The sequence below is a fragment of the Haliaeetus leucocephalus genome, unplaced genomic scaffold (assembly GCF_000737465.1).
Source record: "Haliaeetus leucocephalus isolate CR32 unplaced genomic scaffold, Haliaeetus_leucocephalus-4.0 Scaffold362, whole genome shotgun sequence".
NCBI lineage: Eukaryota > Metazoa > Chordata > Aves > Accipitriformes > Accipitridae > Haliaeetus > Haliaeetus leucocephalus.
Window position 1 is genome coordinate 6,940,884 of NW_010972798.1, and position 19,968 is coordinate 6,960,851.

Below are 19,968 nucleotides of genomic sequence, written 5' to 3' on the forward strand. Positions count from 1 at the left end.
TTTCTCAGTTTGTCTCAGCCAAACTGCTGAATGAGAGAGAGTGGGAGGGGAAGGAGAAAAACAAACCAACTTGACTAGGCTGGGGGCTACCGCTGCAATTGATGCTCGATTTGGGTTATTTAAAATTATCTATAGATATTTGCCCATTTACAGGCAACCTTATTCATTTCTCTGAATAAGGAGCAATTCCCTTTTGGTTCCACCATTTGGCATGAAAAATAAGTCTTTACCATCCCTCCTCCCTGTTTTTAAAAATGGCATGCCTTATAGATATGCCTATGCTGTCTCCTCAGAAGTACCAGTGCTTTCTTGTATTGTTACGCCCTTTCAGTCACCTGAAGGTGAAAAGGGAGATCAGGAAAAGCACTTGACTTGACCTCATGTATTGGTGAAAATTATAAAAATGGAGTTAAACACTATATTAAACTTAATGTCTATGACCTTGAAATGCCAGCCAACAGCTGTGGCTTATAACTGGAAAGGAGTTGTTGCAGACTTCTTGTGTGTTTTTTTTTTTTAATACCAAATAGATCCTTCAAGGGTCTTCCTTTTTTTTTATTATTTTTTTTATTTTGATAAATTCTGCGTCTGGCACAGTATCCAAACCCATAACCTGGTGAGACAGCTGCGTGTGTCAGACTGCCTTGTAATAACCATCAGAATGTACTAGTATAGGTGAGATACTATTTATCTTCAGTGAATATTTGCTGCTATTTGATCAGCTACCAAAACTTACAAGTTTGGGTTGAGGAGCAAAGAAGTTTTTTGATTACTAAACATAATCAGTTTAACTCCAGGTCTGAACAATGTACCTGCTTGTAACTGTTCAGAGCTATTCTTCCTGTTTGGGAGATGGGGAAACTTGCTATCTTAGTGGAGTACAGCTTGACAGTTTGGTCAGTTATTGGAGGGGGGAGTGGTAAGCTATTGGAGGTAAGTTTCCCGATTTCCCAGTTGGCTCCAGTTGCAGCCTGCCCCACGCTGGCTGCAGCAGGGACGCCGGCACTGCAGTGGGACCAGTGACAGAAGCTGTTCTTTAGAATTTTCAGGATGGCTGTTTTCTGCGTCAGAATGAGACAGTCCTGCTGGGCAGAGCCAACGCCAAGAGCAAAGGTAAGGTAATGTTTATTCAATGGGAATGCTTAAGACAGCCGAGCAGCTAGTACCAACTACTACGGTAATAGTCACAGGAGTTCCTTTTTCCCTGATAGCTTGAGTTTTAGTTTTTGTGCTGTAACTTTCTTGTTTTGTAAATAATTTTATGCTGGATTCTTGTCATTAAACTAGTTTGAATTCAAATAATATGTGTTCAGATGTAACTGTTAATTCTGTGTGACTTTTTTTCCCCTCCCTTTTCAAAATTCTTTAATCTGCTGTTTCCTCTTTTCTTTCTTCCGGAAAAAAAAAAAATGGGGGTATAATGTAAGCTGCTCTCTATTTCATCACGGGAGATGCTGAATCTATAAAATAGTGCTGAAAAATTGCACTAAAAAGTTTTGGGAGGAATGAGACCCCAGGAAACATCTGCTATCTTTATACATCCTCTCTTGGAGACTTTCAGCAATGCTGTGGTGTGCGAGAAAATGCTTGCAGTCTGCGACCATGCTGAGTTACAGCTCGTGAGGAAAAAGGGGGATTTTCACCCCAATTGCTCAGTGACTCAGTTGCATATGTTGGATTGAATACTGGAAAAAGAAGTCAGTAATCTCCTTAGTAACTGCAAACCAACTGTATGCAGTTGTGGTCCAAACAGTCGATGTAAAACTAAATCCAAGTAAGGAGAAAGTTGGAATGCAATAGATCTGTGAATGTGAGCCCCTCACATTTGTTCAGGGATTGGTATGTAAATTTTCTCAGTGGCCATTCTAGAACCTGATGGACATCTGGCTTTAATTCACACCTGTGAAAAAGAAAGAGCAAATTATTTACAGCATGTTTCCTTGGTTCTGATGTGCAGAATTACTTTCCTCAGAACAGATGAATTTGATCTCCATTTTTTCTGTTATTTGGTGCTGGGCTATAGCTATCAATACCTTTGCTGAAGTAGTGGGGTTTTGTTTTTTTCCTCTCTCTTCAAACTATACAGAACTCTTATTTGCAAAACCTGGTGTAGCCAAGAGGACTTCAATGGACTATGATGTGGAAGGCTTCTCAAATATTTTCTTTGGTCTCAGATTTTTTTTTTGTTGCTTTTTATTGTGGGCAAAGGTAATTCTCTGCTCTGTACTAGCATATCAAAAGCACCAGTATCTTAAAGCATCATTTGTTTAAAAGCTCTCTAGGAAATCTTTTGCTGTCTGTGAAGCCTTACTGTAGGATACTTTTTAAACCAGATTTCAGAATTTGTGCAGCCTCAGAAGCCTCCTCTATTGGCACCTGCAAGTTTGACTTCTTTTGGACTTCATGAACAAATACTGTTCTGTTTTTGTATCTTTACAATTTTGTGTGTAGTTTCAAATCTAGTTTATGTTAGAGGCTAAGACTGACTGTTAGATATTAGCCCTTTATTATTATCCTGTATGTGCAGATTGTATGTTTATACAATGCTCTACCTGTTGTACAGTGTTTTTGAGATGTTACCATTTAAGATGGCACTTCATTTCAAATAAAAGCCTATTGTTTCGCAGTCAATAGTATTTAATATCACTGGTGATTGTGAGTTGTATGATGTTATATTGTGCCGTTGGACCACAAAGAGCTGGAGGTGGGAATCGGTGGTTCTGGGGGCTGTCCTCTTTCTGCAGGTGATGTTTGAAATGTGATTCCTGAGGTAAAATGTTTATGTTTTTGGGGGGCGAGGGTATGGGGAGGGATTGAATGGTTAGTTTTTTGTCTTTTTTTTTCTCCCCTGTCCCCAATGATTTGTGGTATTGCGTACCTTGTGCTTTCTGCTTGTTTTTTTCTTTACTATTAAACTGCTGATGTTTATTTCCAGGAATGTTTTGCAAATGTCCTTCTCACTCTTCCCCTCTACAACTGTAGGTACATTGTTCCTTTTTATCAAATAAGCACGTTTGAAGCAAACCAAAGATAAAATAAAAAAGGTCTTAATGTCACGTAAAGGAATGTTTCTTAATGTGCGCAGATGTATAAGTAGTGACTATATTTTAAAACTCTTCTATATGATAATGCATTGCTTTCAGCTAACTGACAGATTTATGTTAAGTTAGAAGACACGGAGGATTAGAAGCGTGCTGCGAGGAATATGGTTCCAAATTAAACTCTCTTTACTTACTAAATTTGACTCAGTGCTTGGCTCTCAGCAGGGCTTTGTGTTACAGTACTTCTTGTATTGACACCTTTTACTTCTAGAAAGAAGATGCTTTCTATTTCAAACGGCTCTTTTAAAAGCAAAGTAGCCTACTTATTTCTAACTTAACATAAAGTTGTTGCATGGTCTTCTGGGATGATGGGGTGTTCATGCAAACTTGCATTTCTTCCTGTAGGCGTTCGTTGTGAAACATCTTTTGGAGTATACCCAACAGAGTGAGTCCAACCTGCAGTACAGCTTGTTTTTAGTTTTTGGCATCTTTATGACGGAAATAGTGCGATCTTGGTCCCTTGCACTAACCTGGGCTTTGAATTACCGCACGGGGGTTAGACTGCGTGGAGCTATCTTGACAATGGCGTTTAAGAAAATTCTTAAGCTGAAGAACATCAAGGAGAAGTCTCTTGGAGAGGTAAACTGCTGCATAATTTTGGAAATTGCAGCGTGAAAATGGATATGCAATATATTCCTTTGAGAATGAGCTGTGCCTTAAATCTAAATAATCTGTTATGTGTGTTTTTCAGCTCATAAATGTATGTTCCAATGATGGTCAAAGGATGTTTGAAGCTGCAGCAGTTGGGAGTTTGTTGGCTGGGGGGCCTATTGTGGCCATCTTAGGAATGGTTTATAATGTGATTATACTGGGTCCAACAGGCTTCTTGGGCTCTGCTGTCTTCATCCTTTTCTACCCAGCAATGGTGAGTGGGAAAGAGTTAAGTCTTACTTCCCATTTTTATTATGTCAGACATACGTGTAGTTCTGAATAGAAGGTGTTGAAATGTGCTAGATTTAGCTCGTTTATGGTGCTGCATGTTATTGGTGGTGTTTCTAAAGATAGTGCATGAAGCAGAAATTTGGAAACAGGAAGCTCAAAATGGTAAAGAAAATTAGAAAATGGAAATAGGAAAGCTGATAGATTTGACTGAGATAAATGTGCATAGCTAAATTAAACTACAGAATACTTAGGTGGTTTTAGTTGAGGTTGGAAAGATACAAGGTCTCCAGCCTGTGTACAGGAGCTCAGTGTTGCATGAGCACATCGCTCTTGATTTCAACAAAAGATATTGAAAAGCACCGAATGTGGGAGAGGGTGTTCTTGATTGGTTACTCCTGCCTCTACTTCTGCTGAGCTGTGAAATAGGCTAGTTCAAGCCAAAGTCTTCTTGCCTCTAAAATGCCCTGTAAGGCTGCTAAGATTTGTCACTATATTCATAATACAAATTTTAAAAAGCATGGAGGCTGAATACTGTGAGGTCCACTTTGGTCCAATTTGTCTGGCCAACAGTGAGGATTAAAATAATGGGAATTATATTTTAAAGAGGGGAATAAGAAATGGAGTTTGATCATCTTTTCCAGTTCTTTTCAGCAGTCCTTCTCTATTGATGGGGACTCCAAAAGAGATTGCAGGAGTACGAAGAAGGGCAAAGAGCTGAAAACTTCCTGAAGTAGTGTGTTGGTTTTGAATTTCAGACCAGGAATGGGATGAATGTAAGGGTAGCAGATACTTAGAAACACGTGAACAGCTATTTATTTCTAGATTGGTTTAGTAAAAATGTTAAAACTGTTTTACCACCTTCATAGCACTGGCATATGGCAGAAATTGATTTGGCTGAGCAAAGTTCAGCTTGCTCTTTTGCTTTATGGGACCAGGTTAAAAAGTTGGCCTAAATGGGTTCTACTGTTTATTTGCCATGAGGGTCAGCTGGGTGTGTCTTTAGGTTAATGCGTTTCTAGTCTTTCTGCTTCAGAAACTTTAACAAATCTGGTACTATTCAATGTAGGTAAAAAGCGCACACCTTTGTTTTCACAAATTTTATTTGTGTTAAAACTTGCTATCATGAGTCTATTGCTCAGTGCAGATGGGGTGGGAGGATATGAATAGTGTTTGCAGCCAGCTAGACTTTTATGTTAGAACAATAGTTGCCTTGCCCCATCCCTGAATCCCTTTTTCAGATTCAAAATTGGCTTTCTCTGGTAATTAAGAGTTGAATGTACTTGCTCTTTCTGAGTTGCCATTAACGTTGCATGGTGTTGCCTTTTGTTTCAGATGTTTGTATCGCGTCTCACAGCTTATTTCAGAAGAAAATGTGTATCAACAACAGATGAGCGTGTGCAAAAGATGAATGAAGTTCTTAATTACATTAAGTTCATTAAAATGTATGCCTGGGTCAAACCATTTTCTCAGAATGTTCAAAGTGAGTTCACACAGTCTGTAAATGTTTGCTTTTGTGCAGATGCCCCATTGCTTAGTAGCCTGGTGCTTCCTCCTAGCTTAGTACCGTAGATGTCGATGTACGTGCAGTGTAATAACACTTTTCATCCTCCAGGCTTCCTATTTGTTATGCATGATGGGTTGGACAAACAGACGTGCTTCTAAAGTTTCACCTTCTAGCATAATGATGTTTGTGGCTTGGCATTAATCTTACATTTTTAAATTTTGTTCCATTTTTTATCATTTACTAAATGTGCTGGCTGCTCCATTTTTAAATAAAGCAAAAAGACCTCTATTTCTATGGAGATTTACAGATAATTATAGTTTGCTTCACTGTAACTGCGGTCTTTATGAGAAAGTACATAATGTGATAAACGCTAAAGCGTAGTTAGGCTTCTCTTACTCAGTGTTTATAGTGCTATGGTAGTGTCTGTTGTGTATGTACTCCCCCAATCATACTTCAAATGTGGTGCCCCTATTTATATTTCTAGAAATTCGTGAGGAAGAACGTAAAATCTTAGAGCGTGCGGGCTACTTCCAGAGCATCACTGTGGGTGTGGCTCCCATAGTTGTAGTCATTGCCAGCGTGGTGACCTTTTCTGTCCATATGATACTTGGCTACGATCTTACAGCAGCTCAGGTAACTTACTGCAGTGTTGAAAATATTCTGTACAATATTGCTACAGTAGCTTTTCTGCTCAGCTGTTTCTCTTCATCATATTCTTTGCTTTGTGGCTGTGCCTCTGTGGCCAGGCTGTAGCCTTGCTCACAGAAGTGAACATCTGATGGGTGTGACAGCAGCAGATGTAGTCTTCTATTTTGCCCAAAAAGCTCTCAGTGCTGTTTTCAGTTCTAACCTTCCCCAGAACAGGTTTTGAGCTGAATGTAAATGAGCACTTCTGTTTGCTATTCCGATAGGGCATTGGGATTACTGCATGTTTTTGTTTTACAGTGTGCTTGGATGCAAACAGCACAAATGTCTTAGAACAGGATTTAAACTGGGGTCTTCACAGTAATAGGCTGATGCAGAATTTGCTAGCTGCTGCTTTTGGTAGACCTACAAACACTGAAGATGTCTGTCTTGGTCTGTTAAAAAGCCCTACAGAAGGAGTTGGGTAGATTTGCTGTTTTCTGCTGTTTGTGAATATGTTGAATATTTAAATGGTTATTCTTGGACTGTCAGCCTTTTCTATGGCTTTGAATTGTTGCTGTGACATTTCAGCTTTCAGAAGGTTGGAGTTGTTAGTATATTGCATCCAAATGTGATTCTCTTTTTTTGTCTCATTTTTAGGCATTCACAGTGGTCACTGTCTTTAATTCAATGACTTTTGCTCTAAAAGTCACGCCTTTCTCAGTGAAGTCTCTATCTGAGGCATCTGTTTCTGTTGACAGATTTAAGGTAAGCAGTCATTTGGCCTTGCAGTTTTAACTGTAAGTGTAGTGTTGTATGTGTATAATAGATGCTAAGGGAACACTTAGAAGGTAAGGTTGTTTTAACAACTGAGGAGTTCTTTTTCTTTACACTTAGCAGTCCTGATTATTGGATTCTGCAAAAGTGATACAAATGTAGTGAAGGAATATTAGAAGTTTAAGATAATAACCAGTGTGGGAAGCAAAATATTCTTATTTAATGATTTTAGGATTTTGATGTTGGCCACTGTAAGAGATAGAATACAGGACTAGATGGCTCACAGTATAATAATTCTTAAACTCCCTTTTAAGACCATCTGAATGAGAAGACAGTGCAACATCTGCAATGAAATTTCATGTTTTGCTAATGAAACTTTGGAAATGTCATGTATCGTATAGACAGCTTTGCACAAACCAGAGTTTTATTTGTAGTCATGCAAAACTGAGGTTTTGTGTTTCCAGACCAGATTAAGTGACTGAAACACCACCATATGAATAAAATGCAGTTGTGATCTGACAAAACAGAATCTATGGCAGAAAAGTGAAACCCTTATAACAAACAATCCTTATCTCATCCTTCAATCCCTGTGAACACACTGTATGTACTTTAGTATGAACTCAGAGGATAGGCCTTTATTTTGTCTTCTCTCTTGAAGACAATAGTGCATTGCACATTGCAGAAATTTCCCAATAGGATTCCACAAGCATTGACAGATACATGGATTCTGTGTAATGCATTCATGAGACAAACCTGGGTGTGAGAAGAATGGGATCTGCAGAATGGTTTTGAGATCTCATTGCTTTTGAGCATTTTTGTTTCATCTTCTGAGTCACCTTAAATTAGGCTTTCTTAAATTCGAATGCACTGAGGGGAGTTTTGGCGGGGGGAGAGAAGGAGAGGGTAAATTGTAATATCTCCCAGTTTGACTGTAAACAGTATAGTCTGTGTAAGGAGTGTAACACAAGGTGGGGTTACTCTAACATCACAGTAAGAATGTAACTGACTTTTTGGCTTTGTAAATGAGTATGAGCTTTCTTATGAATGTATGATTCAGGTATAGCAATTGCAAGAGTAAATAAGATTGAGAATTGGGAAGTCTTTAATTGCAAATGGCTCCTTAGTTCAAAACATGAATTATGTAAATGGAAAACATTTTATCTTGTAATTAAACTGTGTGAAAAATCTCTTCCTCATCTGTGTTGATTGTAAATACTGATGGATGTGGTGGAAAACATGATACAATGGACTTAATGGCTTACTTCTTATTGTCAAGCAGCCCAAGATAGGTCAGCTAAATTTGTGTGGAATGACTTTTTCCCAGCAGAAAAAGTTGAAGGGTAAAGGCTGAAGTTAAAAGTCATTCCATCTCCTTCCATAATGAGTTGGTGTGTAGGACAAGTCAGTCACTTTCCCTCAAAGTGACCTCTTCTCTCCAACCCATGTATTCTGCTCATATGTGTTTAATCTGGAAGTTACAGAGCTGCAGTTGCAAACAGTGTTAAAAGAATAAGCCCCTCTCATATTGCATGCAGAGTATTCCAGTTCTATAAAAGTCTTAGTGTATCTAAGTGCTTCCACCACATCCAGGAATGCCCCGGCCACTTAGCAGGCCTGGAGTTAGTTTACACTAATGAGCTACCTTTTGCTCTTCAGCTTCCTCCTACTGTATAGCCTGATGTGTTTTGCTGCGTGAGTGTGCCATAGGCTTGTCTCCCAGTCTTGATCAGGTGTCTCATCTTTACACCTCTCTCACAACTCCTATCAGAGTTTATTTCTAATGGAAGAGGTTCATATGATAAAGAAAAAACCAGCCAATCCTCACACCGCGATAGAGGTGAAAAATGCTACCTTGGCTTGGGACTTCTCCCACGCCAGCGTCCAGAGCTCACCAAAGTTGACCCCCAAAGTGAAAAAAGACAAGAAAGTCACCAAGGGCAAGAAAGAGAAAATGAAGCTGCAGAATGAGGGACAGCAAGCTGTGCTGGCAGAGCAGAAGGGCCATCTTCTAGTGGACAATGATGACCATCCTAGCCCTGAAGAGGAGAACAAAATCATCCATCTGGTTAATCTTCGGCTTCAGAGGACTCTCTACAACATTGACTTGGAGATAGAAAAGGTAAGAGAAGAAAGGAGGATATCTGAGCTTTCAAAAGGCCTCATTTTTTAGCTGTGCCTTGGGATAGAGAGCTGTGTGTTTTTTGCATGAAATGGAGCATATTGCTTTTGTGCACTCCTGTAATATCCATGGCAACTGCAGTATCCAGGATGCAGTGTCTGATCTTGATGTAAACAGCTGTGCCATTTTAGCAAACTAGATCTTTGCAAACAGCCTGTGAAACAACTGCAGGTTGTATAGCTTTCACATCTAACTGATGGCTTTGCTGTTTGTAGCTCTTAGTACAGTATATGAGCCAATGAACTTAAAGAATCAGCAGGGCAGCAAGGGTATCAGTGCGATATTGGTGGATGGTGTATTCCTGCAGCCGTTTGATAATTTTGCAGGGTTTCAGCTATGTTCTGTGTGAACATTTTAGGTGATTAGGTGTTGTAATGGAGCCATAACAGTGCTTTTCGTTGAAGAATGTGCAATTTTCTTCCTTGAGAATTTTTGTACAGTAGAAGGACACAGAGGTTTTTCAAGAATTTAGAAGCAGTTGGAGTCCTCATTCCAAGATGGGTAAAAACATGTAAACTGTCAAAGAAAAAGCATTGAACTTAATACATGATGTCTTCCACAAATACAAAAGTTTTGCAGTCTGGCAGTTGGATGTTGTAGTAACGGGATCCCTGTGTTTATCAAGATATTTATGCTTAAATTGTCTCCTGTAGTCATATAAGTAGAGGGATAGTTTAAACTATTTTAAACTATAAACCCCCTATATTTTAAACTTCTGAGAAGGATTCATATAGTTTAAAAAACAGCCTTGAAAAAGGAGTACACAGCTACTTGAAAATGTAAAGGCTAGTTTTCTATCAGAAGTTGGTAAACAAGAGGAGGCCAACAATGTATTCCACAAATGGCTATATACCCTTTTTGTCCACTTCACCTTTTTTTACAAAAGGAACAAATGTAGTTTTGATGAATTCATTGTTTAATGTGGGTATCAACCCACCCATTTTACTGCAGAGAAATGCTTCAAAGTGACTGGATTCTCACCTTTTCTTGGTACGTGTTCCTTTGCAAACTGTATCTCATAGGCAAAGAGTTTTACTGGACCCATATATCCTAAATTCTACTTTTCTTTCAGTCTTTCCCTCTTTATATCTTTCCTTCCACTCTCAAATGCATCTTGGTGTATTCTGTTCAGGCAGGCCTTGGTGCTTTTGGCTGAATGCAGCATTCTCTGGGCCTGTATCAGGCCCAGTCAAAGGGAAGCAGATCTTAAAATATATTCATTTTTACCTGTATAGTTGATTCACTTTTAGCCCACTGTGGGATAGTATTCACTCTTTATTATTTGAGAGTTAATACTGACTGTCTTGCTTTTTTTGTCCCCTTTCAGCTACCATTAATGTCCAACTGTCCCTTTGGAGGTACTAAAGGTAGTCAATTCTGAAAGGGATGGAGAATGTAAGAAATAAGTACCATAATTTATTTTTTTTTCTGTCTAGGGAAAACTTGTTGGAATTTGTGGCAGTGTGGGGAGTGGAAAAACTTCACTTATCTCAGCAATTTTAGGACAGGTGAGAAATTATGTTTTGACTACTTCTGCTCTTCTTTCCTATCTCCTATTTAACTGATTTGTACTCTGTAGAAGTAAGTCTATTCTAAACATGGAATAGCATAATTTCAGTTTATCTTTAATTTCAGATGACCCTGTTGGAGGGTAGCATTGCAGTAAGTGGAACATTTGCATATGTGGCCCAGCAGGCCTGGATTCTCAATGCTACACTTCGGGACAACATTCTTTTTGGCAAGGAATATGATGAAGAAAGGTTTGTCAGAACTGTTTGCTGATTTTCTTGAAAGCTTAGTAATTCTTGGCCCAAGCGTGGGAAAATTTAATGCAGGGTACACTGTAGTTAAAGCCTACGTATCCTTTTAGAGTCTGTCTTTAAGACTCCTTTAAGTCTCATTTAAGAGCCTGCCTCTCTTGCACTTGGTCACTGTGGCTGATGTCTGTCAGTGCGTCTGTCATTGCTCATTTGCAGTGAGGGCTGTACCTTATGCTGGAGTACTGTCTGATCTCTGTTTTTAGCAGCTGCTGTGGAACAGCACTGAAGTGGCATTTGCTCTTGCCGTCTTGGCCTTGCCCTCTTTAAATGCAGCAACTGCTTTTTGCCATGTATGGGCACCTTCCATTGCCCTCCCCCAGTGGAGGGTCTTCCCTGTGGCCTGTGCTAGCTGTCCCTGGAAAGAAATTGCCTCCTTACCTTCACTGTACTTCAGAAGTAGGTGATTAATTATCCTCGGTTTCTTCCTAGGAATTCAAGGCAGATAATTTGGTTTATGCTGCTGGAATGTCTGCTATTAGTGTAGAGAGTGAGATAATACTGTACTAGTTAGATACCTGGGGTGGGGGAATAACAGTGTTCTTACTATGTATCTAACTGTTCTTTAGATACAATACCGTGTTGAATGGTTGCTGTCTAAGGCCTGACCTAGCCATCCTTCCAAATGGGGACCTGACAGAGGTATAAATTTTGCTTATAGTAAACTAATCAGTAGATGCAGAAAGGTAGAGTTTTGGTTTGGTAGACTAGACTGGGGTGAGTGGAACATCAGTCTGGTATGCATATAAGCCAAGCTGTTGAATGCACCTTCTTGAGCTGAGTTTATCAATGCAGGCCCTGGGCTATTGAGAGTTGAGCTGTGTTTTTGACTCAGATGTTGACAATTTGGGAGTTTTTTATTGTGTTGTAAATTTAGCTGCCTTAACAGGACCTATTCGAACTTGATTTAAAATAGCTAAGAAAAAAGCATGGCTAAGTTAATACAAAAAAAGTTAAATAAGCAAAAAAGTACTGCCACATTTCCAGCACGTTAACCTTGAGTTTAAATGTATAACACATTTCACAAAGAAGTGGACACCTAAACTAGAATATATATATGTATTAAAACAACATATAATATTATGGGAGGTGTGTGTGTGTATACATAAAAAAAAAATATTATGGTCTGCTTCATCCCAGCCACCTCTTGAGCTCTGAATATCTGTGTTGCATGGTGCTGTAGAAATAAAATAATGGGTGTGTGTCTGTGCAGATTGGTGAACGAGGGGCTAACCTGAGTGGAGGACAGCGTCAGAGAATCAGTCTGGCTCGAGCCCTGTACAGTGACAGGAACATTTACATCCTTGATGATCCCCTTAGTGCCTTAGATGCTCATGTTGGAAATCACATTTTTAACAGTGCAATAAGGAAGCACCTGAAGTCAAAGACTGTCCTTTTCATCACTCATCAGCTTCAGGTACTACATCTCTCATACTTTCTTTCTTGGACTTCCTTGAAATGCTGTTTAGTCAATTGCCTTCATACTGGAAATTTCTATGCCCTGACCTGTAACAGCACAACCCTGTCCATTTATAGGATGCGTGGTTTCTGTTTGCAGACTAGGTTTGCAAATATGCACCCAGCACAATCTAATTCTTTATTTGATACCAGTGCTGCTTGGTGTCTGATCTGGACTGGTAACACTTGGCTAAAGAAAATTTACCAGAGAAATAAATACCTTGTTCAAAAACACTTTTGTTAACTTGCTATAAAGCTAGTTCGTCACATCAGAAAAACTTAGATTTGGTGTCAGTAATCAGAAGGGATGTATTCTGAGATTTTCTTGCTATCTTTTGTGCATAGAAATATTAATACTTAGTATATCAGTATTTGCAGTGTTTAAGTATCATGAATTGTGTCTTCTATAACAGATCGTTTTTGACAGAACATAAAAACTTTTTATTTGTGTACAGTGAAAGTAATCATGGTGCTGTAGTCAATGCAGGGCCTTTAAAAATCAGATATCTTACCTCAGAAGAGGAGTGTTGTCTGCAAATGTCTATAAAGTACTGAAAAGGATTGTGTGGGAGTGTGTCTGATTATTGGCCATAACGATAAAGACTTGTTCTTACTGCCATTTTCTCCAGTATCTTGTTGACTGTGATGAAGTGATCTTCATGAAAGAAGGCTGCATTACTGAGCGAGGAAGTCATGAGGAACTGATGAATTTAAATGGGGACTATGCAACTATTTTTAATAACCTACAGCTGGGAGAAACACCACATATTGAGGTACTTGTTTTGTTTATTTTAAAGTGCTCTGAATGATGACTTTTCTGATGAGATGAACCAAATGACATTAATTGGAAGACTGGATAATGGCTTCACATGGTCATGTGTTGATCTGACCAATAGACTTCCTGTAGAATAATCTATGCTTCATTAGCACTTCATATTTGCAGTCACAGTTCCTATTTAGGGAATGCATACTAGAGAGGACTCTGCCAGTGAGCTCATGAGTTGAACATGAAAGTAATGTATCATCTCCTCTGGTGACGCCCAGAGCAGGAAGCTTGTTGTCTCTTTTATTTTACATGTACACCTCATTTCTTAATTTACCTCCAAATTAGCACAGACCTGGACTGACCTTTTTCTGAAAAAATCTTCCTGGTTTGTTACTTCGTTTTCACATAGGGTGTGACCGAGGCACAGGAGAAATGATGCAACTTGACAAAAGTTAGATTTGACAGTTTTTGGATGTGTAACTGTAATTGCTTTGTTTTGGGGGTTTTTGAGAAAAAAGTTGTTGCTTGACACTGCTTCTGTTATGAAACAATGGCTGTAAATGCAAACTTGGATTTGTGCTCTAGTATTTTAGTCAGTGGAAAAAATGTAAATCTAGAAAATAACAAGAACCATTCAGTAGCACATGCATTTAAATTTTCAGCAATTTAATTTTTCCCACCTTTCTCCTGATTGTTTTCTGAAGTTATTCTTTGGAGTAAGCACCTTTGCTGCTTTTTATTTGATGATGATTTACTTCTCTAAGTGTTGTGTGCGTTTTCTCTTAGTAAGAAGAGATTAAAAAGCACATCTGCAGTTTATTTTTTAAGAGATGAGAGGCTCCTTATTCACAAGTTGCAGACATTTAAAAAAAAAAAATGTTCCCAAAAAGGTACCATTGTGATAAATATACAGATATAGAAGGTGCTTGGTGAAATTTTGTCCTGGGAGATGTCAGTGAAAGAAGAAAAAGAATAAAATGCATTACTCTGCATATCCTTTCTGAGGCATGAAGATTATAGTTCTGCCATTTTTAAGATTAATGTAATGACAGTTAACATGAGATTCTCTAGTCCGCGTGGTTGGCTGACCTTCACTGTCTTTTTGTAAACACTAGCTCATGGAAGGAGCATTAATTTGCATTCCCGATGGGATAAGAAGAAATGGATGGTGAAGTTAGATTCTCTGTGGTTTGATATGTGTGAGAGGTCTCTTCTCACATAAAGTGTGGCAAGAGGATCCTGAAGATGCTGTGTAGGGGATTTTAATTAATGTAGGCTGTCTCTGAACAGGTAGTAACTTCCATTTGTGGGAAGAAGGCTGGTTTAGAACAGTAATTGTGTGTGCAGTTTAGTGTTTGGACATTTGACTTCTGGAAGACCAAGTTTTAACCTGACTTTGTCCTTAGAGGCATTTCATGAGAGCCTTCCTGAGCGAAGTACTAGGGTGCTTGGGGAAAAAAAAGCCTCTTAATAAAATTGTAAGTTATTTTTACAAGGGACAGGGGGTTTGTATCTTTCTCTCAGTAGTAGGGGTGTCATTCCTCTACCATGTACGCACATAGTGTCACTGAACCTGGAAATTAAGCTTGCGCACTACCGGTACAGATCGGTAGCAGTTTAGATTAATAAAGGAGGAGAATTAAATCCACTAGAGTTGGCAGTCATCCATAATAACAGTTAAGTTAATATTCCCTGTGATATGAATACTAAGCTCTTGAAAGCCTTTGTCCTTAGGATGCAGCTTATAAAAAAATTTGGGTTCAGATATGAAAATGTCAAAGCAAATTACTCCGGTATGTTTAGTGTCATTGTTTTCCTGCAGATTAATATAAAGAAGAATACAAACAGTTCACTGAAAAGACCCCAGGATAAAAGTACCAAAGCAGGGTCTGTGAAGAAGGAGAAAGTTGTAAAGAAGGAAGAGGGTAACTATGTAATCAGATTTCTGGCTGTAATTATTTTTATACACCAATAAGCTCAAAACATTTGCTTTCAAAGTGTATTATGAATGTACCTCTCAGGTTTTAAAAGCTGTCTCAAGTCCTGGTCACTCAGTATGGTTGATAGGACACAGGCAGTGGGCAAAGAACATTAATTAATTCATTAAATATGGGTGCCTGCACAATGTTTTTAAGTTCAGTCAGGCTGCTGCTGGTCACATGCTATTGGCACAAAGGAACTTGTAGTATCCTGTCTCCCACACCACTTCTCCCTCCTATCCTAAGATGGCAATGTGTATAGCTTGGTACTCACAGAGTCCTAGGCAGGACATGGCATTTATGTATGAAGAATTGGAAGATCTAACCTCTGTTTTGTGGTTCTCTGTTTGACGTTAACTTTGAACTTCAGCAGCGTTTAAAAAGCAATAGTGAGGCTGATACAAGCCTAGCATTTAAATCTGTGCTGATTACGTTTTTTTAGACATACCATGATGTGAATGATTCTACAGAGGAAATGTGACTTTTTGAAAAACTGTTTGAACTGTTGAGTTCTATGTATTAAGTAATGTCTGTGTTTCTGAAAGTACTCTGTACAGTTGGACAATGACTGTAGCTTTGTGTATGTTCACAAACTTAAAAATTTTCATGGAACAGCTTTCTTTTCTTCATTCTCTTCTCTTTTGTTTCACAGGTCAGTTGGTCCAGTTGGAAGAGAAAGGCAAAGGCTCTGTCCCCTGGTCTGTTTATGGTATCTACATTCAGGCAGCTGGAGGCCCCTTTGCATTCCTTGTCATCATGGCACTGTTTGTGCTGAATGTGGGCAGTACAGCTTTTAGCAACTGGTGGCTGAGTTTCTGGATCAAGCAAGGCAGTGGAGTAAGATAAATAGCTGTTCTACTCTCTTGTGTCTAACAGGCAGGGGGATTGCTCTCCTAGACTAATCTGAAGCAGTCCTATGAGACCAAATGGTGCTTCTTAATTTAAGCAAGTTGTAAGGCTCCCAGGAGGTGATTTCATGAGAGCGTTCATCTCCAAGAATGAGAGCTCAACTAATAGGAAAGATATAACAGCTCATGTGGTTTTATACTGCCCTCTTGTTACTTGTCTTGGTTAGACTAAGAAAAGGAAGTGAAAATGTGAAAGGCGCCAACAAGCTGCAGGGGGAAATTACTAATTTTAGTGCTGTTTTTTGTTTGAACGTGACCTTATATCTGACAGGATAATCTTCTTAAAGTGTATGGCTTTCAGTCAAATCACTTTTGGGAGTTGCTTTGAAGACTGTGCTGACCTAGGATGGTTTGGGACTTTTCCTGCTCTAGGGGCTTTGATTGCAAGTCTTACTGCGTTTAAAGATTCAAATATAACTGCAAGATTCTTCTTTGGGTGGGGGAAGCAAACTACTAACCTCAGAGAAGAAATAATGAAGTGCAGATGGCCAAAAATATTAAAATAAGCAATGAGGTCCTTAAACATACTTAAAGATTAAAAAAAAAGAACGAGAATGTACGATAGTGTGACAGTAAAGAATTTATTGCATACTGGCAGAAAATCACAACCATATTTGTTAAGATGTACAACCTATCCAAGATTAATATTGCTGTGTAATAGGAGTGGTGGTATGCAAGTATCTGGTGGTGTTAAGAATACCATAAGAAACGATAAGCATGAAATGAGAGATTAAGAATCAAATGAAGTAGGTGTTATGGTATTATTTTTCAAAGGTATTGTAGGGAAAACGCTAAGGGCTACAAATCTGCAAGTCAAGTATCTCTGCTAGGGAGAACTTCCTGAAGTATTCCAAGATCATTGAAGTACTTCATTTAAAGAAGAAGTATCAAATATGGTGGGAGGGGACAGGACAGTTAAATTCTACCATGTGTAATGTGTACATGATTAATCCTTGTCTTAACTAATTATTCATTGAAACCTTGAATTTTCTGCAGAACACCACTGTGACTTTGGGAAATGATACTGTCATAAGCAACAGTATGAAAGATAACCCTCACATGCATTACTATGCTGGCATCTATGCACTGTCTATGGCAGTTATGTTGATTCTGAAAGCTGTTCGTGGCGTCGTCTTTGTAAAGGTATGTGCTAATGCTGCTGTTTTTCTTATCTTCCCCCCAACCCCTTCTGCATATTGCTGTCACTGTGGTTCTTTTGGTCGCCTCCCAAGAGAGATTTTGAATGAGAGGAAGTCAGATCACTGATTGTGAGGTTTCCGTAAGTCATCTCTTGGGGCTGCACCATGCTTTCCGTTAAACTTCTGCACAAATTAATAGCTTCTTTCCACTGGTTGGAAGCACAGAATGCAAGAAAAAAACCTTATGGTTGGAGAGAGAAAATAAGCAGAATGTTTTGATCCCCAGGGGAGGGGCAGTGACAGGAAGGCAAACATCCTTTCATAATGCTGCAACATTTTCTGCATTGTCAGGGAACTCTCAGAGCATCCTCAAGACTCCATGATGAGCTCTTCCGACGGATTCTGCGTAGCCCCATGAAGTTCTTTGACACTACACCCACTGGGCGGATTCTCAACAGGTTTTCCAAAGACATGGATGAAGGTATCTCTCACTGTATGCGCTGTAAATCCCACATTCAGACCTCCAGGTTACCTTAATACTCTTCAGTCTCTTGCTGTTGGGGTGATCATAGCCTATATCTATTGCCAAATGTGTACTTGTAATAGACAAAGCAGGAATTGGGACATACCTGGTTATGATTCTAGAAGGCAGCTGATACCTCAAGTCTGTCTATTCACTTATAAAGAAGAATATGTGCTTTTGTACCTACAGACTGCACATGGACTCTTGGCAGACTCTTAGCAGTTAATGCAGGGGGAGCCTAGAGTTTCAGGGTAAAGTTGATGTGCAGCAAAGGTGGTAATTAGGTCAGAGCTGCATCAGGGCTGTTTCTGCAAATGGGAATAATTGGAAAGATTACTAGCATCTCAGAAGATAAAAGCACCCCTAATGAAAATGTACGTTTTTAATAAGCCATGAGAAATCACTGTCCTTGTCAATGGTGATGTACAGTTGGACTGAATTGCTTTATATAGGTTGTTTTACCTTTCTGTACTCAAGGTCTTCCTCTTTTCCCTCCATTTTTTCCAGTTGATGTTCGTTTGCCATTTCAAGCAGAAATGTTCATCCAGAATGTCATCCTTGTGTTCTTCTGTGTGGGGGTGATTTCTGGGGTTTTCCCCTGGTTCCTGGTGGCAGTGGGGCCCCTCATTGTCCTGTTCACAGTTCTGCATGTTGTCTCTAGGTAAGTGTATCAGCTTCTTTGACTAAAAGTAGAGATACTTTGACCTGTTATTAAGGACATAGGCTTCTTCAAGTATATATGCATCAGTGTACTGGTTGGCATATGGTGGCTGTATATATCACTTAAAAGTGTTTCTTTGCCTCCAGAGTCTTTATTCGAGAGCTCAAGCGTCTGGACAACATCACACAGTCTCCATTCCTGTCTCACATTACATCTAGCATACAGGGTCTCTCCACAATCCATGCCTACCACAAAGGACAGGAATTTCTGCACAGGTCAGTCTAGATATCCATCTGAGAGTGGTGAAGCACAAAGCAGGGTGTGACATGTTTACATTCAGAAAGATTTATTAATGAGGTTTGTAGCTGGTAGCATACATTTGCTCTAAGAGTGAAAGTTACTTTTGGGGGAAGAAAATGGGGGAGAACAAGAAGAAGGGAAAGGGAAAACTCCCCATTAGCCAACTGGGAAGAATAGTGATGGAGTCCCAGGTGAATGCCCTTCTCTGGGGTTCTCTGCAGCGCAGGAGGTGGCAATGATAATGGTGAGGACAAGTTTTTGGCCACACTTTTTTCTTAGTGGTATATACTTTTCATCAGGTCCTTCTCATACTTGCTATTGTTTGTTTCTCCTTATGATGGTATTAGCATTGGTTAGAGGATGCTGACAAAACCTCAGTGTGCATATTGATGAGCTGTTAGTCTCTGTGCACATGTATAATTGGATAGCATTTATCAAGTATTTAAGTGACTGTTATCCACCTTGTTATACACTATGCTTGGTTTTCTCTAGTATAAACTAAAATCTGCAAAACAAATGTTAGGGAGGGAAAGTGGAACACTTCTCATGTGAGCAGTAGTTGCTTCCCGTGAGAACCTGCCATAACAATATCAGGCTTTTGCAGGTGCAAGGTCATAAGACCATCAGTGTGGGAGCAGAGGGAAAATTGCCACAGAAGCTCTGGAAAGATAGTGCTACACTAGCTTAGATGAAAGGTTCCAGTGGTGCAAATAGCAGTCCCTTAGCATTGTTGGTGCTAGAGCACTAAGGCACTGCACACACTGGGCAGCAGTGATTGGTGTAAAACTGAGTTGCACGTTCAGAAAACCTAGTTACTGGCTTTGTGAAAAATCTCTCGTGTGTCTCACCTTAAATATACTTTCTCAGCTCTGCAGGGTCAGGACTGTAAATTAAATAGCTATTGATGTGTTTTAATTAGTGTCACCAATCCTATCACAACTTACAGTAACTTTCCTTTTTTTACATTTGTGTATAACACATATTCTGAAGCGCTGCTGCTGTAACCCTTGGAGTGATGTGTAGCCATCGAGCATCCTCTGGAAAGTCTTGCATAGGTGAAGTTGTGGTGAAAGTGTGTGTAATGTCCCTGAATTTTGATTCACCCCCAGTATAATTCATTGTTGTACACAGAAACTTGGTAGTTTGACTTCTGAGAGTTTGAGCTAAGTAGATATCTGACATTCAGGAAAGTTTGTAAAGTCTCAAACTCGGCCATGAAAGCAGGGTTTGTGTCAATGATGGACTAGTCTTCCTGCCCTGAATTCTGATACTGGAACAGGAGTTTAAGTAGCTGTGCTATTTGTAGAACACCAGGACTGTGAGGTCTACTAACCTTTCGTGGATTTGTTT

At 39.3% G+C, this 19,968-nt stretch overlaps 1 protein-coding gene across 5 annotated transcripts in view; it reads left to right on the forward strand.

Moving 5' to 3' along the window:
• Positions 1-19,968, forward strand: part of ABCC5 (ATP-binding cassette, sub-family C (CFTR/MRP), member 5) — a 50,951-nt gene that overhangs the window by 19,210 nt on the left and 11,773 nt on the right. For 3 of the 5 annotated variants that reach the window (XM_010572994.1, XM_010572995.1, XM_010572996.1), the window contains exons 6-22: positions 3,447-3,680; positions 3,793-3,966; positions 5,316-5,463; positions 5,972-6,120; positions 6,772-6,879; positions 8,657-9,007; positions 10,504-10,575; positions 10,703-10,827; positions 11,454-11,526; positions 12,098-12,301; positions 12,972-13,115; positions 14,931-15,033; positions 15,740-15,924; positions 16,992-17,138; positions 17,486-17,615; positions 18,165-18,318; positions 18,465-18,593. In XM_010572994.1, the coding sequence (XP_010571296.1) occupies positions 3,447-3,680; positions 3,793-3,966; positions 5,316-5,463; positions 5,972-6,120; positions 6,772-6,879; positions 8,657-9,007; positions 10,504-10,575; positions 10,703-10,827; positions 11,454-11,526; positions 12,098-12,301; positions 12,972-13,115; positions 14,931-15,033; positions 15,740-15,924; positions 16,992-17,138; positions 17,486-17,615; positions 18,165-18,318; positions 18,465-18,593 (2,630 nt within the window). Of the gene's footprint in view, positions 1-3,446; positions 3,681-3,792; positions 3,967-5,315; positions 5,464-5,971; positions 6,121-6,771; positions 6,880-8,656; positions 9,008-10,503; positions 10,576-10,702; positions 10,828-11,453; positions 11,527-12,097; positions 12,302-12,971; positions 13,116-14,930; positions 15,034-15,739; positions 15,925-16,991; positions 17,139-17,485; positions 17,616-18,164; positions 18,319-18,447; positions 18,594-19,968 lie in introns of all 5 variants that reach the window. The other 2 variants (XM_010572993.1, XM_010572997.1) reach the window with 1 other exon arrangement.